Source organism: Pleurodeles waltl, chromosome 4_2 (genome assembly GCF_031143425.1).
Source record: "Pleurodeles waltl isolate 20211129_DDA chromosome 4_2, aPleWal1.hap1.20221129, whole genome shotgun sequence".
Taxonomy (NCBI): Eukaryota; Metazoa; Chordata; class Amphibia; order Caudata; family Salamandridae; genus Pleurodeles; species Pleurodeles waltl.
Window position 1 is genome coordinate 242,997,245 of NC_090443.1, and position 20,517 is coordinate 243,017,761.

Below are 20,517 nucleotides of genomic sequence, written 5' to 3' on the forward strand. Positions count from 1 at the left end.
GAGTAACATTCGGAAAATGGAGTAACTGGGTTCATGGAAACAATTTAATCACTTTAACCAATGCTTGTTGTCGGTTGTTCCACTGCGTTGGGCTTGAGTACTGGAAGACTGTTATGGTGTCCATGTCATTTTATATTGCAAATACATTCTCCCTCGTTGAGCAGTACATTATCAGCAACATCAAATGCATCTGCTAGCCAGAGCCAAGACATCTTGTGCATAGTGAAAACTCAAGAATATATTGAACATATGCATCACCTAGTATAAGACAGAATACACGAATTGCCTAATAAACGTGTAATGCAGTGTTGACAAGATTACTGTTTTGTCTCAACTAAATTCAGATCATGCACATATAACCACGTTGTGTGTATGTTATTCTCCTCAACTTGTGTGTTTCAGTTTTTTAGATAATTTTTTTTTTAAAGGAAGGGTACCCGTGGCGCATAGCTCATGTTGGTCTACTGACCGGGTTTTGCAAATGGTCAATAGTTAATGAGGAATAGGATGTAGTGAGTTCCGCCCTTAAGTAGTAACTCACATATGTAAATGCAGCTCCTTATGATCTAAACTGATCAAACCCCGCTAGCATTGTGGAAATCCTCGCAATGAATTACCAGGAAGCTGCTGAGATGCTTTATTGCCAATCAGGAGTACAACTGGTGTTTTCACTTAGACCGGGTTCCAAAAAGTGAGGTAATACAAGTTGCACTGTACCTCTCCTGATGGGTACCATTGGAGATGGTACCTGTCGAGATACTACCTCTCTGAAATATCTTTGATGGAAGTGTTGCAAGGACCAACCATGGTTATGTATGTTTGCGCCTCCAATTGGGTCCTTCTCACAGCCTCAAAACAAAAACACCTATTATTTTACCCTCACACAAATACACAATTTAGGTACTTCTCAACTCAGCAGCAAGACTGGCTAATAATGCGTTATTTGCCACACCTAAACGTTCACAACTTGAAATTCATAGAACCTGATGGAAATCAACCCCATTAGAGCGTTCTCTCGTTTATGCAACATAAAGTGTCAGGGAGAACCACTGATTCGTGAACCATTATGCATTTCTATTAATGGATGAGGTAATCCAAGCCTTGGCAATACAGTATATATGAGCATTGTTGCGTTAGAATATCCACAAGGATTATTTACCAAAATACTTAGGGCCAGATGTATCAAAGTCCCGGTTTGCATTTCCTAAATAGCAATTTTTAAGAAATCGCTATGTAAGAAATGCAAAATGAGATGTATGAAAATTGTAATTCGGTAATAGTGATTCTTAAAAATCGCAATCGCTATTACCGAATTGCAATTAGGGAATGTGACTCCATTCATCCCTATGGGCCTGTAGGCCCACAGGTGCAAATGGTCTTGCGTTACCTAATTTGCAAACTCCTGTTAGGAATTTGCAAATTAGGTAATGCAAACCCCAGGGTGCTGGGGCCCTTAGGCCCCCTTTAATGCACCCTAAAAAAGATTTGTGGACATGTGAAGCGCACACAAGCCCTAGGGGCATGTGTGTGCTACATGTCATTTTAAAAAATGCATTTATAATGCATTTTGAAAAATTGCACATGCTTACCACCAAATTGGGTTTGGTGGTGATTGCATTTCCTAAATGCCCAATTTGCACTTAGGAAATGCATGAAACATGTGTTTTGGAAATCACAAATAGGAATTCCTTATTTGCAATTTCCTATTTAGAGACTCGCAATTTGCGATTCCCTAAATGGAGTCGCTATTTCAGAGAATCTCTATTTTAGCGAATCCTAGAGATTGTAATGTGAATGCCTTTCATAAATCTTGAAAGGCATTTTTACATTCACAAATGGTCGAATTCTGTCATTCGCACCGTTTGGTAATGCAAAATTGTTTGATACATCTGGCACACAGTCTGAAGGATTTTGAAATGCAAATGCCCATTTCAGGAGAGATCACTATCATAGTGGAGCCTATGGCTTGGGATAAAATATGTAAAACCCACTCCTCTCAAGTTCTGTCACAATGACTGTCAGAGTTGTTATGAACTTACTTGGAGAATAATGATTAGTATCCTCACGTCATATGATTTTCCAGAAGTCCATGTAATAATCTGAAGCTACACATTTTGCAGGAATTTAGTTTATGAGCTTTGCCTCGCCACTTTCACAATTTTGGTATTGACGCTATGTGTCAATCAATTTATCGGGGTTGGCTGTTACGGGACTTAAAACAGTGGTACTTTTATGTTCCCTTGACACACGTCCTGACCCTCCAACACAGTTTCTTTTGTGCTCTTAAATGCTTCCAAGGGCTGGAGGGGAGACACATTTCTTCTGCCCTGCTTGTGTACTCTACTGAGAGTTGCATGTCAGAGGCGTGGCATACATTTTGCAGGCTACATTTGCTTAAGGAAGACACTGCCAGCTGTTTGGGGTTTTGCTTCCCAGTCAGAACCCCAGTGCAGGCACCTGTCTGCTTGTCTCCAATTCAAATTCCATCAAAGGGAACACAAAGAAAGGGCCAGAAACAAGTGGGGCCCCCTTTTTTGGAATGGTTATGATCGTAAATTGAGTGATCTCCCCATTATGAAATCCTATAAGAAATCATTGGAGACAATTCTTTACAAGAAGTATTTTGGAAACAAGTAAATAGCCACCAGGAGGATTTGGACACCAGCTCTACCTTCAAATATGCACTAGGACCCTGATGCTCAGCCTATGAAATACCTGTTGTCGGCAAGAACCGTCACATCAGACACTTGAGACAAGCACCTCTATCCACAATTCTCCTTGGAGGTACAATCCCTAAAATAGGCCCCTACTCCATATTGCTGTGAAGTGGCTGAAAGGCAACAAGTCAGTACTTTTTAGGTCGAAGTCTTCTGGCTTGCTAACAACTTCCTGGGGACATTCTGAAAGCTTCCCGAATAATGCATTCTGTCTGTTTTTTCCCATTGCCTTTGCGTTTTTTAATTCAAATTTACTTGCTATTTGTTGGCTTTATTTGTTTTGGACTGTCCAGCATAGGTTCATCCCTCCTATTTACTGTATCACTATATTTACTGATCCTTCTACATTTGCTGTGGATTCAAAGACAGAGATCTAATGTCAGGCTTTGTCTTCTGGGGGAGCTTGGTGTTTACTTTTCTTTCTCCGACTGCAAACTGTGAGGATTTATCTGCCTATCTTGCAGTGAAAAGAAAAGGTTTTTCTAGCACACAAATAAATGTCTGTAAATGAACTGTGCAGATTTTTTAGAATATAACAGAATTAGAAAAGCTTAATTGAAACACTTTTTTTTTTTGTAATTTTGAAGTGTGTTGTAAAGTAAAATGTTAATACATTTAAAACAAATCAATACAGCAGGTGATGACATTTCTGCACATTATTCTTTGTGTGCTGTATAGTTTTATGAGGAAAACTGCACGTCTGTGAAAATGTAATGGTCATTTCAATTGAAAATGTGTTATCATTCATAGCAGAGCACCCACACCATCCATACTACACCACTCCACTCTACACCACTCCATTCTACAACATTCTACTGCACTCTACAACACTCCATACAACTCTATGACATTCTATGACGTCACTCCATTGCATGACACTCCCCTCAATGACAATCCACTCTACGACATTCCACACCATGTCACTCCACTCAGTGCCACTCTACTACAAGGCATCCTGCTCTATGACACGCCACTCCACTCTATGACAGGCCACTCCGCTCTAAGAGACTCTACGACATGCCACTCCAAGACACACCTCTCCACTCTAATATATGAGATGACACTCTGCTCTACACCAGTCTTATCTATACCACTGCACTCTGTCCATTCACTCTATCCACCTATGTGACACTCTACTGTACACTATGACGTGCCACTCCACTTTACACCCCACTATATGACACACCCCTACACTCTATGACCTCCACTCTACACTCCTCTGCTCTACACCACTCCAGCTTGTGCAACACCACTGTACAACACAACACTCCATGCCACCCCACTCTGTGACATGTCATTCTATGAAGCAACCCTCTACAACATAACACTCTACTCCACTCTATGACACTCTAATCCACTCTTCTCCATCCCACTCTACACCACTCCACTCCATGCCACCCCATTCTACAACACTCTACTCCATTCAAAGACACACTACAATGCTCTACTCAACTCTATACCACTCCACTTCCAACACCCTATCCACCCTGCAACAATATACTGTTACTTGACAGCACTGTTCACAACTCACTCTATGCCCCCTAACTCCAGTCTAGTCCACGACACCCTACTCCCCACCACTCCCCATGACACTTTATGCCACACTATGCCACACCACTCTATGACAATCTACTCCACTCTTCGCCACTCTACTGCACAACACTCTACTTCCCTCTGTGCCACTTCACTCAACTCCACTCTATGACATTTTACTCAGTGACACTCTACTTCATCGTACTCAATGACACTCTTCTCTACAACACTCCACTCTAAGACACTCTACTCAATCCTACTCCACTGTATGACAATCTACTCCATTCTGTGCTAATCTACTCTACAACAGTCTACTCAACTCCCTCTATGCCACTCCACATCACTTTACTTCACTCTATGCCACTTCACTCCACACTATGCCACTCCACTCTACTCCATTTCAATCTATGACAAGCCACTCCACTCTTTGCCACCCCACTATACAACTCTTTGCCACTCCGTGACACTCTACTCTTCTTTCCACCTCTCCACTCTACTCTCTTCACAACACTCGATGATACAGTATTCCACTCCACTCAATGACACTCTACTACACTGTATGCCACTACCCTCTACAACAATCAACTCCACTCACTGCCACAGCACTTTAATCCACTCAACACAACTCCCTGTGTGCCACTCCTCACCACTTTACTCCACTCTACAGTATGACACAATACACTGCTCAGTTCTATTGCAGTCTATGTCACTCTATCCTACATCACTGTACCCCAATGTATGACACTTTACTCCACTCTGCCCCACCCTACTATATGACTCTCTGCTCCAATCTACACCGTTCCACTCTACTCCACTCCACTATACTCCCTCCATGACACTTTATGACAATCCATGACACTCTATCACACTCTACACCACTCCACCACACTCCACTCTATGCCCTTCCAGAAAACTCTATGCTACGACACTGCACCCTACCCCCTCCACTCCATTCTACTGCATTCCACACTTTTCCACTCTACTCCATGCTGCTCTATTTACCTTTACACCACATAATTAAGCTCTATGACACTCAATTCTATGACACTCTAGTTCACTCTATTCTACTCCGCTCTACAACTATCTACTGTATTGTGTAACACACAGCACTCTACTCCACTGTACATAACTCCTCTGTGACACTCCACACCACTTTACTCCACTCTACACCACTCTATTCTTCTGTCTGTCACTTGACTCCACTCTATTCCACCCCACTCCATGACAATCTATGCCATTGCACTCTACTACACTCTACCCCAAGCCATTCCACTGTACGGCACTCCACTCCACTTTACAACCCTCCACTGTTTGCCCTTCCACTCTATTCCACTCCACTCTACTCCCTCCAAGACTCTTCATGACACTCTATGCCACTTCACTCCACTCTAGTCTACTCCACTCTACTTTCATCCACTCTACTCCACTCCACAGCACTCCATGAAACTCCACTACATTCCACTCTGTGCCAGTCCATTCCATAACACTCAATTCCATGCCACGTTCCTCTATGCTATTACCTTTTATCCATGCTGAACAGCAGCCACACTGGTGAACAATATTACTAAAAACCATTGGCAAAAGCAATAGCACTTACAAAAGGTGAGACCAGTGGCGTAACAAAACTGGAGCCCCCCCCGCAAAGAACATGGAGGCCCCTCTTCAGAGTCAACCAGGCCAGGTGCTGTGCTAAGGAAGGCTCCAGGGGCTCCTGGAGATCGCCCCCCCATTCTGCGGGGTTTGTGGGATAACCTTTGTTACACCACTGGGTGAGACCTATTGGCTTCCCCAATACCTGCTGTAAGTGGACTTCGGTCTGCTCACAGCACTGTTGGTCAGAACATATTTAACACTTGCAGCACCTCTTTGTCTTCCATAAATCAGGTTAACACAAGGTTTTAGACTATTGTCTGCTGTAAATGTGTTCACAAGTTCAAACATGCTCCAAACTTGGATCTTGATACAAAGCGAGCAGACTACACAAGCAGTTCAACACAATCCTATTGAAGCACTGTGACAGCTTACTTTTCTATTTTAACAGGACATCGTTTTGTGTGAGGCTGTAGGATTTGAAATGAGTAGGTCTGCCAGGAGTACGCCCGGCAAAATTATATAAATCATGTAAGTGTCTAGTGCATAGCCAAGAGATCCATTTCAGATTTTCCAGATTTTCATAATACATTTACAGCTAAACGAAGTGCAGTGTCACTGGTTAGCCTGACATTCAGGAAAGACCCAGCCGCCCTGGACCCATGTTGGAACTCCTGATTTAAATAATGGCAAATGTGTGTTTAAAGGCAGACCGCTATAATCTATAGATTAAACCAGAGGACTATGGTGTTGAAGCACGAACAATGTGTAAAAATACTAGTGAAGTGTACTACCTTGTAACCACTGAGGTTGAGTAAGGATTCCGCTCCATAGAACATTGCCCCCTAGCACATCGCCAACAAACCTTTGTACTTTTCTCAGACAGCCAGAATAAGAGGAATTTTAGGTGCCCCTCATCAAATTGTGTATGGGGGCTCCATTATTTTGTGTTACCCTTTACCTAGAAACAATAAATATTCATCTGTTAAAATAAACTCATTGTCATAATATAATTCATAGCATTTCCGCAAAATAATCTGTAGGTGGGATCACACTTTACTCCACTAACGATGGAAGAAATGCATGACGATTATAATTTACTATCACAGCCTAACTGACTATTCCTTAGCTGTGACTGGGTTAAACACCAGAGCATAGACTAAGACTAGTTGAATAATGGCAATCCATAAGGTTTATCTACCGAAGCTTCTGGTTTGACCCCTGAGACCATACACATCGGCTGACTGAATAATCCCCATATGCATTAGGTTGTTCCTTGTCCGCTCCTAGGTATATCTGCAGATTGTAGAATATTACTCTACAATGGCCATTACAATGGGTTTCTCCTCTGTCGCGCCCTTGACGACCGCAATGTTTAAATTATGGCCAATGAAAGCTTCAACCTCATGGGTAGAATTTCTCATCTCTAGGCTTGTTCTATTCATTATACTCAATGTGGTTAGAATATGCAATGAAGAACACTAAATATGGAAGACACAAGCCTGCCATCATGACCGTTCCTTTTTGCTCACCCTTTCTAAAACATAGGCCCTCATTACAAGTCTGGCAATCTTAAGACTGCCAGACTCGCAGTGGCAGTCAGACCACCGCTGTCGTGGCGGTCCGACTGCTGCATTAGGACCATGGCGGAGCCGCCACAGTCCTACTGCCAAGACCGCAAGATTGTTGTAATCCGCCAGGGTGGCGCTGCATGCAGGGCCGTCCTGGGGATTATGACTCCCTAATCCGCCAGCCTTTTCATGCCAGTTGGCTGTGAAGGAAAGGCTGGTGGAATGGAGGCATCAGGGTCACCCAGGGGGCCCGAGCACTGCCCATGCACTTGTCATGGGCAGTGCAGGGGCCCCTATGGACAGCCCCATTGTGCTTTCCAATGCATGAATTACGGTCAGAGGAGAGCGCGGAGGGTGCTGCTGCACCCATCACACCTTCACATTCCTGCAGGCTTACTTATGAGCAAGTGTCAATGTTAAGGCCCTGTTTCCCGCTGGGCCATCAGGTGGAAATGCTGTTTCTGCCTGTTGGCCCAGCTGGAAGCTTGTAATAGGGCCGGTGGTGATCCAGCAGCACTGATGGTGGAAAGAGTTTGATGGGCGGCCTCCGCTGCCCGCCAAACTTATAATGAGGGCAATAGTGTATTCAACATCACATGCTTGAAGCAATGTGGCAGAGGTATCATACATGCATGACAGAAACATACTTCCTGCAGAGGTGTTGCTGCTCTGACAGACTTTCTACCGACATATATCCCGTCATCCCTCTCTCAATTTTGCTTACATTTCACACCTTGGTGCAGTAAAAACCAGTAGAGCATAACTCTGGTTTTCACATACAATATCGAAACACTTCCCACACAGGCCACATGATACACACACATTTCCCTCCAAAACATTCCCATGGTGCAGCCTGCCAAGAATCCACAAATGTGCTTTGATACAGTTTCTCGTATGTCGCAATCTTTAAATACAATTATAATACAATACAGCACAGAGCAAGTTAGCATATTTCTCAGCTGAAAATCAAGCATTGCCTCAAATGCTTCACATTGGTGTCCAGAAGCACACTGGCTCAATTAATTTGACAGGAAGAGGACTCTTCATCAGGTAAAATCTGGCACCACATGGGTGTGTAGCTCACTTGTACACGTGGAGTGAATGTGAGTCTTCTACAGTGAGTACTAGACTGTGAAGCTAGTCACTTAAGGAATATTTATTGGATGAAAAGAGCTTCCTTGGTTTCTTGAGCGTCAGGCCCTACATTTTCAAGTAATCCGTGCACACGTCTTCACTGTGGAGCGTGTTTCACAAGATGGTTGTCCATGTGAAATGATATGGACGTATCCAAGCACATTGGCTGCCTTGCATATCCTGCACCGAGTGGATAACCGGCAGGTAATGTTTTGTCCACTAGATAGTTGTATGTGAGGCAAAGGCTGGCCTCAGAGAAATGGATCTGTGATTATGGTATTGGTTCCCTAAGGCAATGTAAGTTTGATTAACATGTTCGATAAAACATTATCATAAAGCTATTTATAAAATAAAAATAAAACACACATAATATTAAAAAGTTAATCACATAAGTGCAGCATAGAAAGATGGTGGGCCCTTGTTCGGAGAGTCAAAGACAGCACCATTAATCACATCCACCACTGTAATGCAAAACAATTCGATATAGTGAATCTAAAATCTAAAAGTTTAACGACAGAGGAGCAATCCTGGTTGAAAGCCCAAGCTTCCTCTATCGTACCACTGGAACATTCATTAAACATGAATTTTAAAAATGTTGTCCTCATAGTAAAAGGTGCCTTACAGACTCTTCTCTCATGTCACATACACAGCAAGTGGAATAGATCCACTCCCCGAATATGAGCAATAAAAGAGTTATTGGACATGCTGATTAGGATTCTACAGGCATTAGAGCTATTCAATACATAGGGGTTAGAGTTGTAGAATGCTACTAGGTTGATGCGATTTGCGTGGCAGCATACCCTGCTGATGCCGGGTTTTGTTAAACTGCAGAGCATGAATAAGAAGAAACAGATTCTCACTCCGCAAGGGCACTTTCCATACCATCACATAGCAGTCTATCAAGTGCCTCGTGTATGATGGCTTTTAATGGAGGGAAGAGAATTAATTCAGGCTTTCATTCCCTAAACCAAAGAATGAGCTTAACATGTGATTTAGGCAGGCCTGGTGGTGCCACAGTATCCACGTAAAGCAGTGGGCATGGCCTGAATAACATACTTTGTTCCAGTCTGGTGTCCTGCACCAGATGCTACAGTGTCTGTCTATTTCCTTACTTGGAGGAGACTGAACGACCTTTGAAAGATGGGACTCCCTCCCACACAGTAGCAGCTCATGCTGGGGTTTCAGGATATCCACAAGGCATAGATTTACATGCTGAGACCAGAAAAAGGGAAAGATTTATGTAGAGGGTGATTATTCCGAAAGTCTGTCATATCTCAAGTCCTTGTCAACCAACATGTTTATACCTCTTCCATAACTGCTTTGTTCCCTTGGGGATTTCTGTGGCCATCATACGTGATCATCACTCCATGGTCTCAATGTGAACTGCAAACAGGTATGGTATATCAATAAGGCAAAGCAGGAGCACTAAAGTGCCACCATTAGAAGGAAAACCCCGAAAGAGGCCTGTTTCTCAGCAGGTGAGAGTGCTCCAGTGGCAAAAGCTATTTTACCTGGAGTTTCAAATATCCTTCATCGTTCCTGATTTCAAATGACAAGTGTCCAAATTAACACCAAAAGCATCACAACGTAATTAGCCAGCCCATTCCTATATTACTTTTCGCCTCTGTATGTTTTTTCTGATTGAATAATTGTAATCATAAGATAACTGTTCTTGTTGAGGAGTGTGTGGTGGCTTTGGACAGCCGCACATTCATATCTTGAGTAGCATCATAATACCCAATAAGCACGTCGTTCACAAAAATATTTTCTCAGTGAAAAGCAAAAGTAAACCCACTGCTTAGTTTGAGCTGGTGTTTGCAAGTGGCGGCCATCAGCACTTATTTTTGTGCACCGGCACTTATTTCCCTGCATCAGATATTTACCGAGAGAGGGAAACGCACAGATCATAAAGACGGAGTAAGAGAAAGAAAAACCGTCACAAAAGCAGAAAGCAGAACGAGAAAAAGGTGCAGGAATTGGATTAGAGACTACCTGCCTTGGTATTCGGATATTCAAAACCAAAATAAACAGGGGTTTGTATGTACCTTAGAATATGCTTGGATAACTATGACAGGGGCTTAGAAATTAAAGAGTATTTAAAGACTATAAAATCAACTCAAGATTATTAAGTAGCAAGGAAGGTGCCTCAGAAGACACAACACACCTTTTTTACATGCTCCATTTCAATTGAAAAGACATTGGGGCTGATTCTAACCCCGGCGGTCTTCGACCGCCGGGGCGAGGGTCGGCGGGAGCACCGCCGACAGGCCGGCGGTGCCCCGCAGGGCATTCTGACCGCGGCGCTTTGGCCGCGGTCAGAAAGGGTAAACCAGCGGTCTCCCGCCGGTTTACCGCTGCCCTCAGAATCCACCATGGCGGCGCAGCTTGCTGCGCCGCCATGGGGGATTCTGACCCCCCCTACCGCCATCCTGTTCATGGCGGGAAAGCCGCCATGAACAGGATGGCGGTAGGGGGGGGTCGCGGGGCCCCTGGGGGCCCCTGCCGTGCCCATGCCAATGGCATGGGCACGGCAGGGGCCCCCGTAAGAGGGCCCCGCAAGGTATTTCAGTGTCTGCCTTGCAGACACTGAAATACGCGACGGGTGCTACTGCACCCGTCGCACCTTCCCACTCCGCCGGCTCGATTACGAGCCGGCATCCTCGTGGGAAGGGAGTTTTTCCCTGGGCTGGCGGGCGGTCTTTTGGAGACCGCCCGCCAGCCCAGGGAAAAACTCATAATACCCTCCGTGGTCTTCTGACCGCGGAGCGGTATTATGGGGGCGGAATTCTGGCGGGCGGCCTCCGCCGCCCGCCAGAATTAGAATCACCCCCATTGTTCCCTCACTGCGCAGTGCCCCATGCAAACGAAAGACCTTGATTGCCCATTTGTCCAAGCTGCCTTACTGATGCAGGCGCAGGACCACACAGTTTGTCAGGGGGCCATAGGAAGTGAAACATAACTATTGCCGATTGACAGTGTGAACTTGCATAAGAGGACCCTCGTAGGCATCTCCCTGCAGTGCACCTACTTGTTCTGGCATCCGTATTTCCCCCTTAAAGCCCCTCAAGCAAATCTGTGTTAAAGAACGGACATGCATTTTGAAAACGCAGGTCCATATTCCAATGATATTTTCTCTTTCTAGATTAGGTATGACTTCATGTTTAGAATGCGGATCAAATATTTCACTATAATATGGCTCATGGATCCGGTCTGCACCAGTGCATCGGGTGCAGATTAAGACAGTGCACCATTTTAAATAGTATGGTTCCAGGTTTCCTCCATGTCCTTTTAAATCTTATTTGTAATCTTCTGCAACTGATGAACTGACTTGCAGCATTGCCGTTAATCTCAGACAGAGATGAGCTGCTTCTGAGTACAACATCAAGCAATCTTGTCATCTTGTACAGTGGTTCCAAACCTTTTGACTTCTGTGGACCCCCGTTTATCAGTACTGGAACCCGGGACCCCCACCGAATTATTATTGGAATCTGAAGACCACCCCCCCCATAACCTAATCTGTTAAAATTATTACAATTTCTGAGCAGGCATGGACCCCGTGAGGAGCTTCACGGACCCCCAGGTGTCCCCGGACCACAGGTTGGGAACCACTGATCTAGTACAACTGAATATCTTACTCTCCAGGTTAATTTTTACCTCCTTTACCAATATTACAATTAATGCTCTTCAACTCCATATTTATTCTTATCATATATGGCCCTTCTTTTCTTCCTTGGTACTTATTGCAGTTCACGCATGCTCTTCACATTTATTCTTACCTGCTCTTACCCTCCATTGTCATTGCTTCCACTCAGGACCACTAACACTCTGCAGAGTCAGTCTTCCCTTACATAGTTATTCTTACTTTTCAGTGTCTCTCTTATACTGTAAGTCCCTCACTCTGTCAAAACACAATCTCACGTATTCACACATATTGATATCCATCTTGGATTGTTTTTCCTCTCACGTTTTGACAAAACATTACAGAATGGCCACAGGTACCATCTTGAAAAAGTTCTAGCAATAAATAAAAATTGTGCCAAGATGGAATCTATGCATGCGCATGTGCACTGTTGCACCGGCAGGCATCTTTGATTTATTCTGCTATAATTCATTATTAATGGACCATTATAACGTGGCTGATCAATTTAGAAAGGTAAATTAAAAATAACGTATGCATGAAATGCAATGCGAATGGAGAGAAGCGAGCAGCTCAGCATCAGTATGCAGCTGCTGGGCCCTCACAAAATAATGTAGTAAATATATAAATGAATAATCGAAAATAAAGCATGAAGAGAAATTCTAGTAAAAAATAAGCCTTGAAGTGGAAGGGGCCAGAGGTAATTGAGGGACCTAGGCATGAACAAAACGTAATGTGTATATATATATATATATATACATATATATATATATATATATATCATCCAAAATACTTCTTAAAAAGAAGACAGTGTCGCAGCCACTTACTTGCTACAGTCTCCTGAAACGCATCGGAGAATACAAGTTTTGTCTTTTTCTGTGCTTTTCTGCTTGAATAAAGAACACTGGGACTGTAGCAAGTAAGTGGCTGCGACACTGTCTTCTTTTTAAGAAGTATTTTGGATGATTTATAGGGCTCGTGACCCTGTTGCAGCCTGCCGTGTTGGACGCTGACTTACACGAAACTCTGAAGCATTCTATATATATATATATATATATATATATATATATCAGGAGATGCAAAGGAGGAGCAGGAGTGAATCAGAAAAGTTAAAGAGCAGGGGAGGCAAGATCGGGGTGAGGCGGTGAGCAAAGTAAGTGGAGCACTCCTACAGAGTGGTAAAGCACAATATAAATAGTTCCCTCACTTAAGCCATGAAAGACACAGCTCACCTACTCAGAAATAATGGTAAAGAAGAAATAAATTACAGAGCAGCAGCAAACTCAAAAATAGAGAGAAAATTCAATAAATTACAAGTATGGAACTGACAAGAAAGTTATCCAATCATAAGCAAGGGGATGACCCAAAACCTGCTCTAATTATGTGTTAAAGTAAGGGATACAATACTGTCTTTGACAATTAGCTAAAGCTCCCTTTAGCGAGAACTCAAAAAAAGGTAGCCACTGAATAGAACATGTTGTTAAGACTAGCACAATTAAACCTAACAAAACACCCCTGCCGGCAAGGTCATTAAACTCAGTCAAAATGTTCGCTTTAAATGCTGTGCCCGCTACTGATAACAATTTTAAGAGCACATTCGCCAAATGCTCGGAAAGCTGGGATAGAGAAGGTGTATTTATCTTCTGGTCCAAGTTTTGTGTTTTCATTGAGACCACAGAAATGCCTGGTAATTTCTTAAGACATTTAAGCCTCACTTTGTTGAAGGCACGTAAGCAAGTCTTCTGGGAAATTTTTACAGATCAATATAGATCAATATAGGTCTTAATGAAACAGTGCAGTTATATGAGACCAAATGCATCCTTCTTTCGCCTCAAGCTCCACCTACCAAACAAATGCAACCTTGATTCACGTCATACATTCACTTTTAATACTGCTGTTAGTTGCCACAGTCAATTGGCGAATTGCCACCCCTTTCTAGACTATTGCAATACTGCCTTCCAAGTCAACTTAAAGAAGATTTGTCTCAGTTTATTTTTCTCCGCAAGACTGAAAACCAGGTTTTACAATAGAGTTTCCAGCTGAAATATATATTCAAAAGTTCACAAAAACAATCCTCTGAGGCATCTTCCTCTTTCTATGTGTGCTGGAAAATCCAGCATAGATAGAAAGAAGAAAAACAAGGAGAAAAAAAGATATTCCTGCTTGTTATGCCTCACCTGTGGAGGCATAGTATTTTAAAGCAGTCCCAGGCCTACGAGTGTTGGTAACTCTGGGTTCCACCAAAATCCTTGGGTGGATGCGTGGTATCACCCACACTCTGCTCATGGCACGCCTCCCTAGGGCAGAGCAATGCAACGCATCGACTTGAGCTTTATTGCATTGCTCTAGATATATCAAGCCACGCAGGTCCATGCAAGGTGGCCTTGCATGGTATGATGAATCTAACTTAGTAGTTGCATAACCCTTTCACCCCTTTGAGTAGCACAAGGACGATGCAGCTACTTGATAAATGTGCCAATAATTACAAACCCTGTGTGATCCATGCTCTATGTGTATCGTTGTGGGGAGTTTAAGAAACCTTGACTGCTCTAGGCACTAATGAAGATTCCTAAGGTACATATATATTTGATATATGAAGGGCTATTCTAATTACATAGCAACTGAGCACTAAACAAGATCGGAAATAGTACATGGATTAGAGCGCTAGCAGTGGGACAAGATACATGCATGTTGTGATTAAAGGAAGCACAGTGCTGCTGAACGAGTAATTAGCAGTGACCACTAGAACACCCAGTAGTTTACTGAAGAGAGCAAGGGATAGTCACAAGCAAGGTGAAGTACAGGTCACTACTAAGGTAAGCAGAAGGTTTGAGGGGTTAGAAGGCATTTAGATTTCTATGGGTGAAGGGTACCAGTAGGTTGAAATAGGCCAAGATATGACTGTAGTTAAAGGCCTGACTCGTATCAGTAACTTTTTTTTGCCTGGTCACAACATTTTTTTAAACTGCCCTAAAATAATATTATGATCAACAGAAAGTCCCTGGTGACATTTTTAATGACGGATATCCTAAGAAACCACAACCTGGAGGAATGTTTCCATCACATACCGTGATTCCTAAACAATGCAGACATTGAACTTAGTAAATTACGCATGTAGTCCTGTTCTTCTAAAAATGCCTATTTTGTTCTATGATGTGAATACAAACCTCAATGCCTTTCAACATGCATACTATTCATTAGATTACCAGGAACACGCCTTGGGTTACTCACTTCACATTCAGTAGTTTTTAGTTTGTCATCAATTCTATGAAAATCAGAACTGTTTCTGAGACTTCACTGGCAAGGCCACTCTAGTAGATAGCCAGCTGAGTGTCTCCAAGGCACTCCAAGCCTCCACCGCTAGCCTTAGAACAATCTTCTCATCTTCTTTGATTAGAAAGGACCTCTCTTCACTCCAATGCCAGCAGCTTCTCCTGTACCAGTGGTCTGGGTTGCTGTTTGTGGCTGTGTGACATGTCACAGATGATACCGATCTCTTCCTGAATGCACAATATGTCCCTCCTCCCACGTTTTTTGTCTGCCTTTAGTCATGACTGGCAATTGTTCTTGCTTACAGTCTCATACAATCTAGCTTTATGTGCAACACTTGGGGAAGAAATGGAAGTACCCGAGTGAAAAGATCACAATGCTATCACAATACCCTTTCTGGGATTTTGAATATTGAAAAATGATAGATGTGTTTCTTGAATTTTAAAGTCGTAATTACACGACCTTCCAAAGGTTGAATTCCTTCTGCTATGAACTATGTTCCCCAAATTGTGAATCTAGTCAACGCAGTGTCTGGGAATCTACCGTTCCACTCTGAGCCAGATATTGTTGTTTATATATCTGCCTGTACTACACTGAATTGCATCATCCTAGGACTGATTTGAATTTTGGAGATCCTACATGCATTTTACTAGTATTATGAGCATTTCACACAAGTGGAGTAATGTTAAAGATAGCTTTTAATAACACATCTTTGTTCCTGTTACTCTATACCTAATGCTTAGTTTGTGTTCTTATGCTTAGTTTCTCCCTGTGATGCAGATCTAAAAGTCGTTTTTAATAACACTCTGACAGTGGCTCTATCCGACATAAGCTTTTCAATTCACTCAAAACATTGTACCCTAACAAATAATCTCCCGATATTTGGATTCCCTAGTTAGCACAATTTGTTAAACATTTGTGTTGTAACAGGTTGATCGTGGCAACACAATTTCTGACTGTTCTTTTTACAGTACAGCGGTATAGTTCAGAGCACCTCTGAACTTAATCATTTACAAAAGTAACCACTTTTATTGGCAGACACTGATATCTTTGTGGAGACAAGGTACCCAAGCTGAGTACCAAATCTGCATAACTCTCTTTAAAAAAAAACTGTTGTATGAGGATCCTTGAAACCCGTTGAAACCTTTTCAAGCACTATATAAACATCATGGAATGATAGATATTACACCATGAGTCTCATTGGTCTCAAATACATATGGGGGTCAGCCAGAATTATGATCCTGTATTGTGTACTTTTACTTCGACAATATCTTCTTTTCTGTCAGCAAAACTGGTTTAAAAAAGTGAACACGGTTTCCAGTCTCTTTCTTTAGTGCTGTATTAACTGTCTCTCTCTTTTTGTCACAGACTGTCAGATCTTCTGACATTATTCCATGTTCAGCCTAGTGTGTCACCCATTAACGCAAACGTCTTTTTTACCTCATAGCATATTTGCAGGACTAACAACTTTCTGCTTGCATGACTCTATGACAGCTTCCTCGATTAACTTCTTTTAGAGCCCCGTGACCAGAGACTATTAATCATTAATTAACTGATTCTCGTGCTTAATGCCAGTATGTAAAATCAATGTGCGGGCACCTTCAATGTATGAAGTAGCGAGAGGGGAATGTCTAGTTGGCTTACAGGGCTCACTTAGTCCAAGACAAGTCAGCCAAGCCACTTAGGTCAAACAGGGTTAAACAGCCTTAAAGGTGATTTGCCAAGGGTGCATAACGATGCTTTTGGTGCCGAAACCCAACCTCATGCTGGAAGCAGGGGTGCAAGCTAGCAGACTTCATAGGTTCTTAAAACACTGGGGCCCATATTTATACATTTTTAGCTCCGCATTTGCGTCATTTATTGACGCAAAAGCGGCGCAAACTTACAAAATACAATTGTATTTTGTAAGTTTGCGCCGCTTTTGTGTCAAAAAGCGGCACAAATGCGGCGCTAAAAAAGTATAAATATGGTTCTGGAACTGCTAGTCATCTGCTGTCCATAGAGAAAATGGGGAAACATGGCAGTAGATGAGGGGGGGAACCAACAGCTTCACACTCCCAGATCTCTTTAGATTAATAATATTTATAGAACAATTGATGTGCAGCAACAGGAAATGTTTTCATGAAATGATGTCCAACACAATCTATTAACAATGAACAACATCATCTGGGGGAGAGTTCCTGTGAGAAAGAATGTGGTATGTATGTATGTATGTATGTATGTATGCAGGTATGTGGCATTTCTAAAGCAAAAAAACCTTGCCAAAAGGCAGTGGAGCACCTTGCATGGTCTAAGTGAAGCACAGTTATGAGATGGGTGGCTGGATTGTGGACTGTTATGCATTGTGATATAGTGTTTTTTTAAAGACGTGTGTCTTCAACTCCTTCCTAAATTGGATTACCTTTGGGGGGTTGGGGTGGTTGTAGCACTGGAGTACATGGTAATGTGTTTCTAGACCAGTGTTGTCCAGCATTGGCGCATGAGGGTAAGATTTATGCCAGAGTTTCAAGATAACCACTGGCTATGTAAATAATTTCCTTTTTAAAGAGACAGTAGATAAATGTATCCACTTACTTACAAGGTAAAGACTTCATTTTTAAACTGTGAATATACAAACTAGTAAAGTTCACTGGACAGAACAATAATGACCATTTGAAGTTAACCCTCTTTAATGCCATCTCGTACAGTTAAGAAAGTAGTATTAGAAGAAAACCACCATATGTGCCTGCTTAGGGAGCATGATCAGCTGGGAACAGTAAGTGAGGTAGAAAGATTTATCCATCTGTTCCTGTGGGATTCAGTACCATGTAGTACAGCTCCAATAGGAGGACTGACCATCTGAAACAAAAAGAGAAGAAACACACACTCTGCGATGGAGGTCATAGCTGGCAATTGTCTTTTTGTCTATTGTCTTACCTGTAAATCTTGTACCGCGTGCTGAACCCCTGCCTGCTTCTGTCCACAAAATCTGTGTACTCCTGCGAGCGGTGGAAGGGTCCCTTATCAGACAGTAGCCAGTCGAAAGGGTTGGTGGCATGTTGGTCTGAGACAGCCGCAATCACTAAAACCCAGCAATGAAGACTCAGAGCTATCCACTCCCATAGAGCCATCAGAGAGAGCAATTCAGCAACCGCACTGCACCGCCATATCATGCTTCCGCTGGTGGTTGAGCGCCTTCATTCTCTTAGCTTCTCCTCATCATCTAGATTAAAGAGAAGGACCATAAGGTAAACATGTGTTCCGCCTCCATTGGAAATTACAAATGTTTTCATTAGGAAAAAACAGTAATACATTTTTAGTTACATGCAGGATAAAGTGCCCATTAGCATTGAAAGATACAGAGGATTTCCATGAGCCTAGAGTGGAATGAAGTCATGTTGAATACTGTTTCTAAAATGCATACATTTTCAGCTAGTAATAAAAATATCCACAGTATACATTTTCTTTTTGTTAGTTTGGCATTTTACATAATGACTGTAAGCCCTGTGTTTCAAAAACTGGTGTCATGCATCTTCTATGGTAAGAGGTCCTGCAGCAGCAGATATTTGGAAATTTGTAATCAATTATGTGGTAATCAGACCAACAACAACAACAAAAAATCTAGTTTGTTATGTTCGATAAAATCATTTTACGGCTCTTATATGTCATAGCTGCTCCCCTGAAGATTTTTTTTAATTTGTGTTACAGGCAGCTATGATCTACTCTTGTCTAATGACCCTCATAAGGGCACCAAATAAAAAGAGAATTATGAGTGAGTATCAGATGGTGATTAAAAACTGTCAGAAAAAAAGTCAATTAAAATTACTCTAAAAAATCACTTGATTGTTTAGATAGCAGTTACTCTGTGCTCAGGGAGCAGCATCCAGCACTCTGTGTTACCTTTCAAAAAGGCACTGTGACATCACTCAATTGTTCTTTTAGAGATGCATTTTAACACTAGTCCATAGTGAAGGAAATTGAATGTTTTTGTGTTGATTCTGTTTTTTCTTGCCCAGATGTATTGGAATACTTAACGAAGAATTGTTAAGCTGCTGAACACCTCTCCTTGCGCTCTCCCCTTAAAACATGCTAACAGTGGTACTTTTAATTTCCCATATCTGACTCTTTAGTAAGGCCACACAGTAATACGGTGCAAATTGCTGCAATGGTCCTAAGGTCAAGTAACACACATGGGGGGTTATTCCAACTTTGGAGGAGGTGGTAATCCGTCCCAAATGTGACGGATTTACCACCAGCCGTATTACGAGTTCCATAGGATATAATGGACTTGTAATACGGCTGGTGGTATATCCGTCACTTTACCGTCACTTTTGGGACGGATTACCACTTCCTCCAAAGTTGGAATAACCCCCATGGACTCCAGTATGCTCGTGGTCCACCCACATGTGTGACTTTAAAAACATTGTTTTAGGATTGACACTGCAGGTCTGGTCAGCTGCAGCAAAACTCTTGTCAAAAAGTAAAATATTTTGTGCGAGTGGAAAAGCCAGCTTTTTATATTAAACAAGTCACCCATAAATCCTGCCCTGAAAACCACAATGTGGGGATGCATAATGTGTAACCCTGAGGCATCCTAAATAGGCAAGTAGAATATCTCCCCAGAGAAAGGATACGTAAGCGCTATTTCACTACTTAACGCTGCAGTAGCTTTTGACAATTGGAAAAAAAGCTACTTAACCCACATTTTCTACAGGTAGCGTAATGAAGGACTAAGAAAATAATCTGAAGTACCAATGTAAAACTTTTCAGAAATCTAATTTAGTACTGACTCTTATTTTTATAAGTATGACCCAAAGATGATTTTAATACAAGTTGTCTATTTCTGGCTGAAGTCAGAACAGCAATTAACCATCTTTAACTATCTTTCCTTTCTCCACTGACTGCACTTAACCCCTACAGATCTGAAAATTGGGGATGAAATACCTTTCAGGAAAATTAAACGACATTGCCCTGCAATCAGATCTCTGTCAGAAATGCTAAGCACATGTAATTACAGAGCATAAATCCATAGGTATCATGGACTGTGACAGGGGGGAATGGAGAGGGTCAGCACATCGCAATCACA

At 42.3% G+C, this 20,517-nt stretch overlaps 1 protein-coding gene across 1 annotated transcript in view; it reads right to left on the reverse strand.

Annotated features, from left to right (window-relative positions):
- Positions 1–20,517, reverse strand: part of BRINP3 (BMP/retinoic acid inducible neural specific 3) — a 932,759-nt gene that overhangs the window by 716,769 nt on the left and 195,473 nt on the right. Inside the window, exon 2 of the mRNA XM_069231092.1 lies at positions 18,369–18,654. Within this exon, the coding sequence (XP_069087193.1) occupies positions 18,369–18,604 (236 nt within the window). The 5' untranslated portion in view covers positions 18,605–18,654. The remainder of the gene's footprint in view (positions 1–18,368; positions 18,655–20,517) is intronic.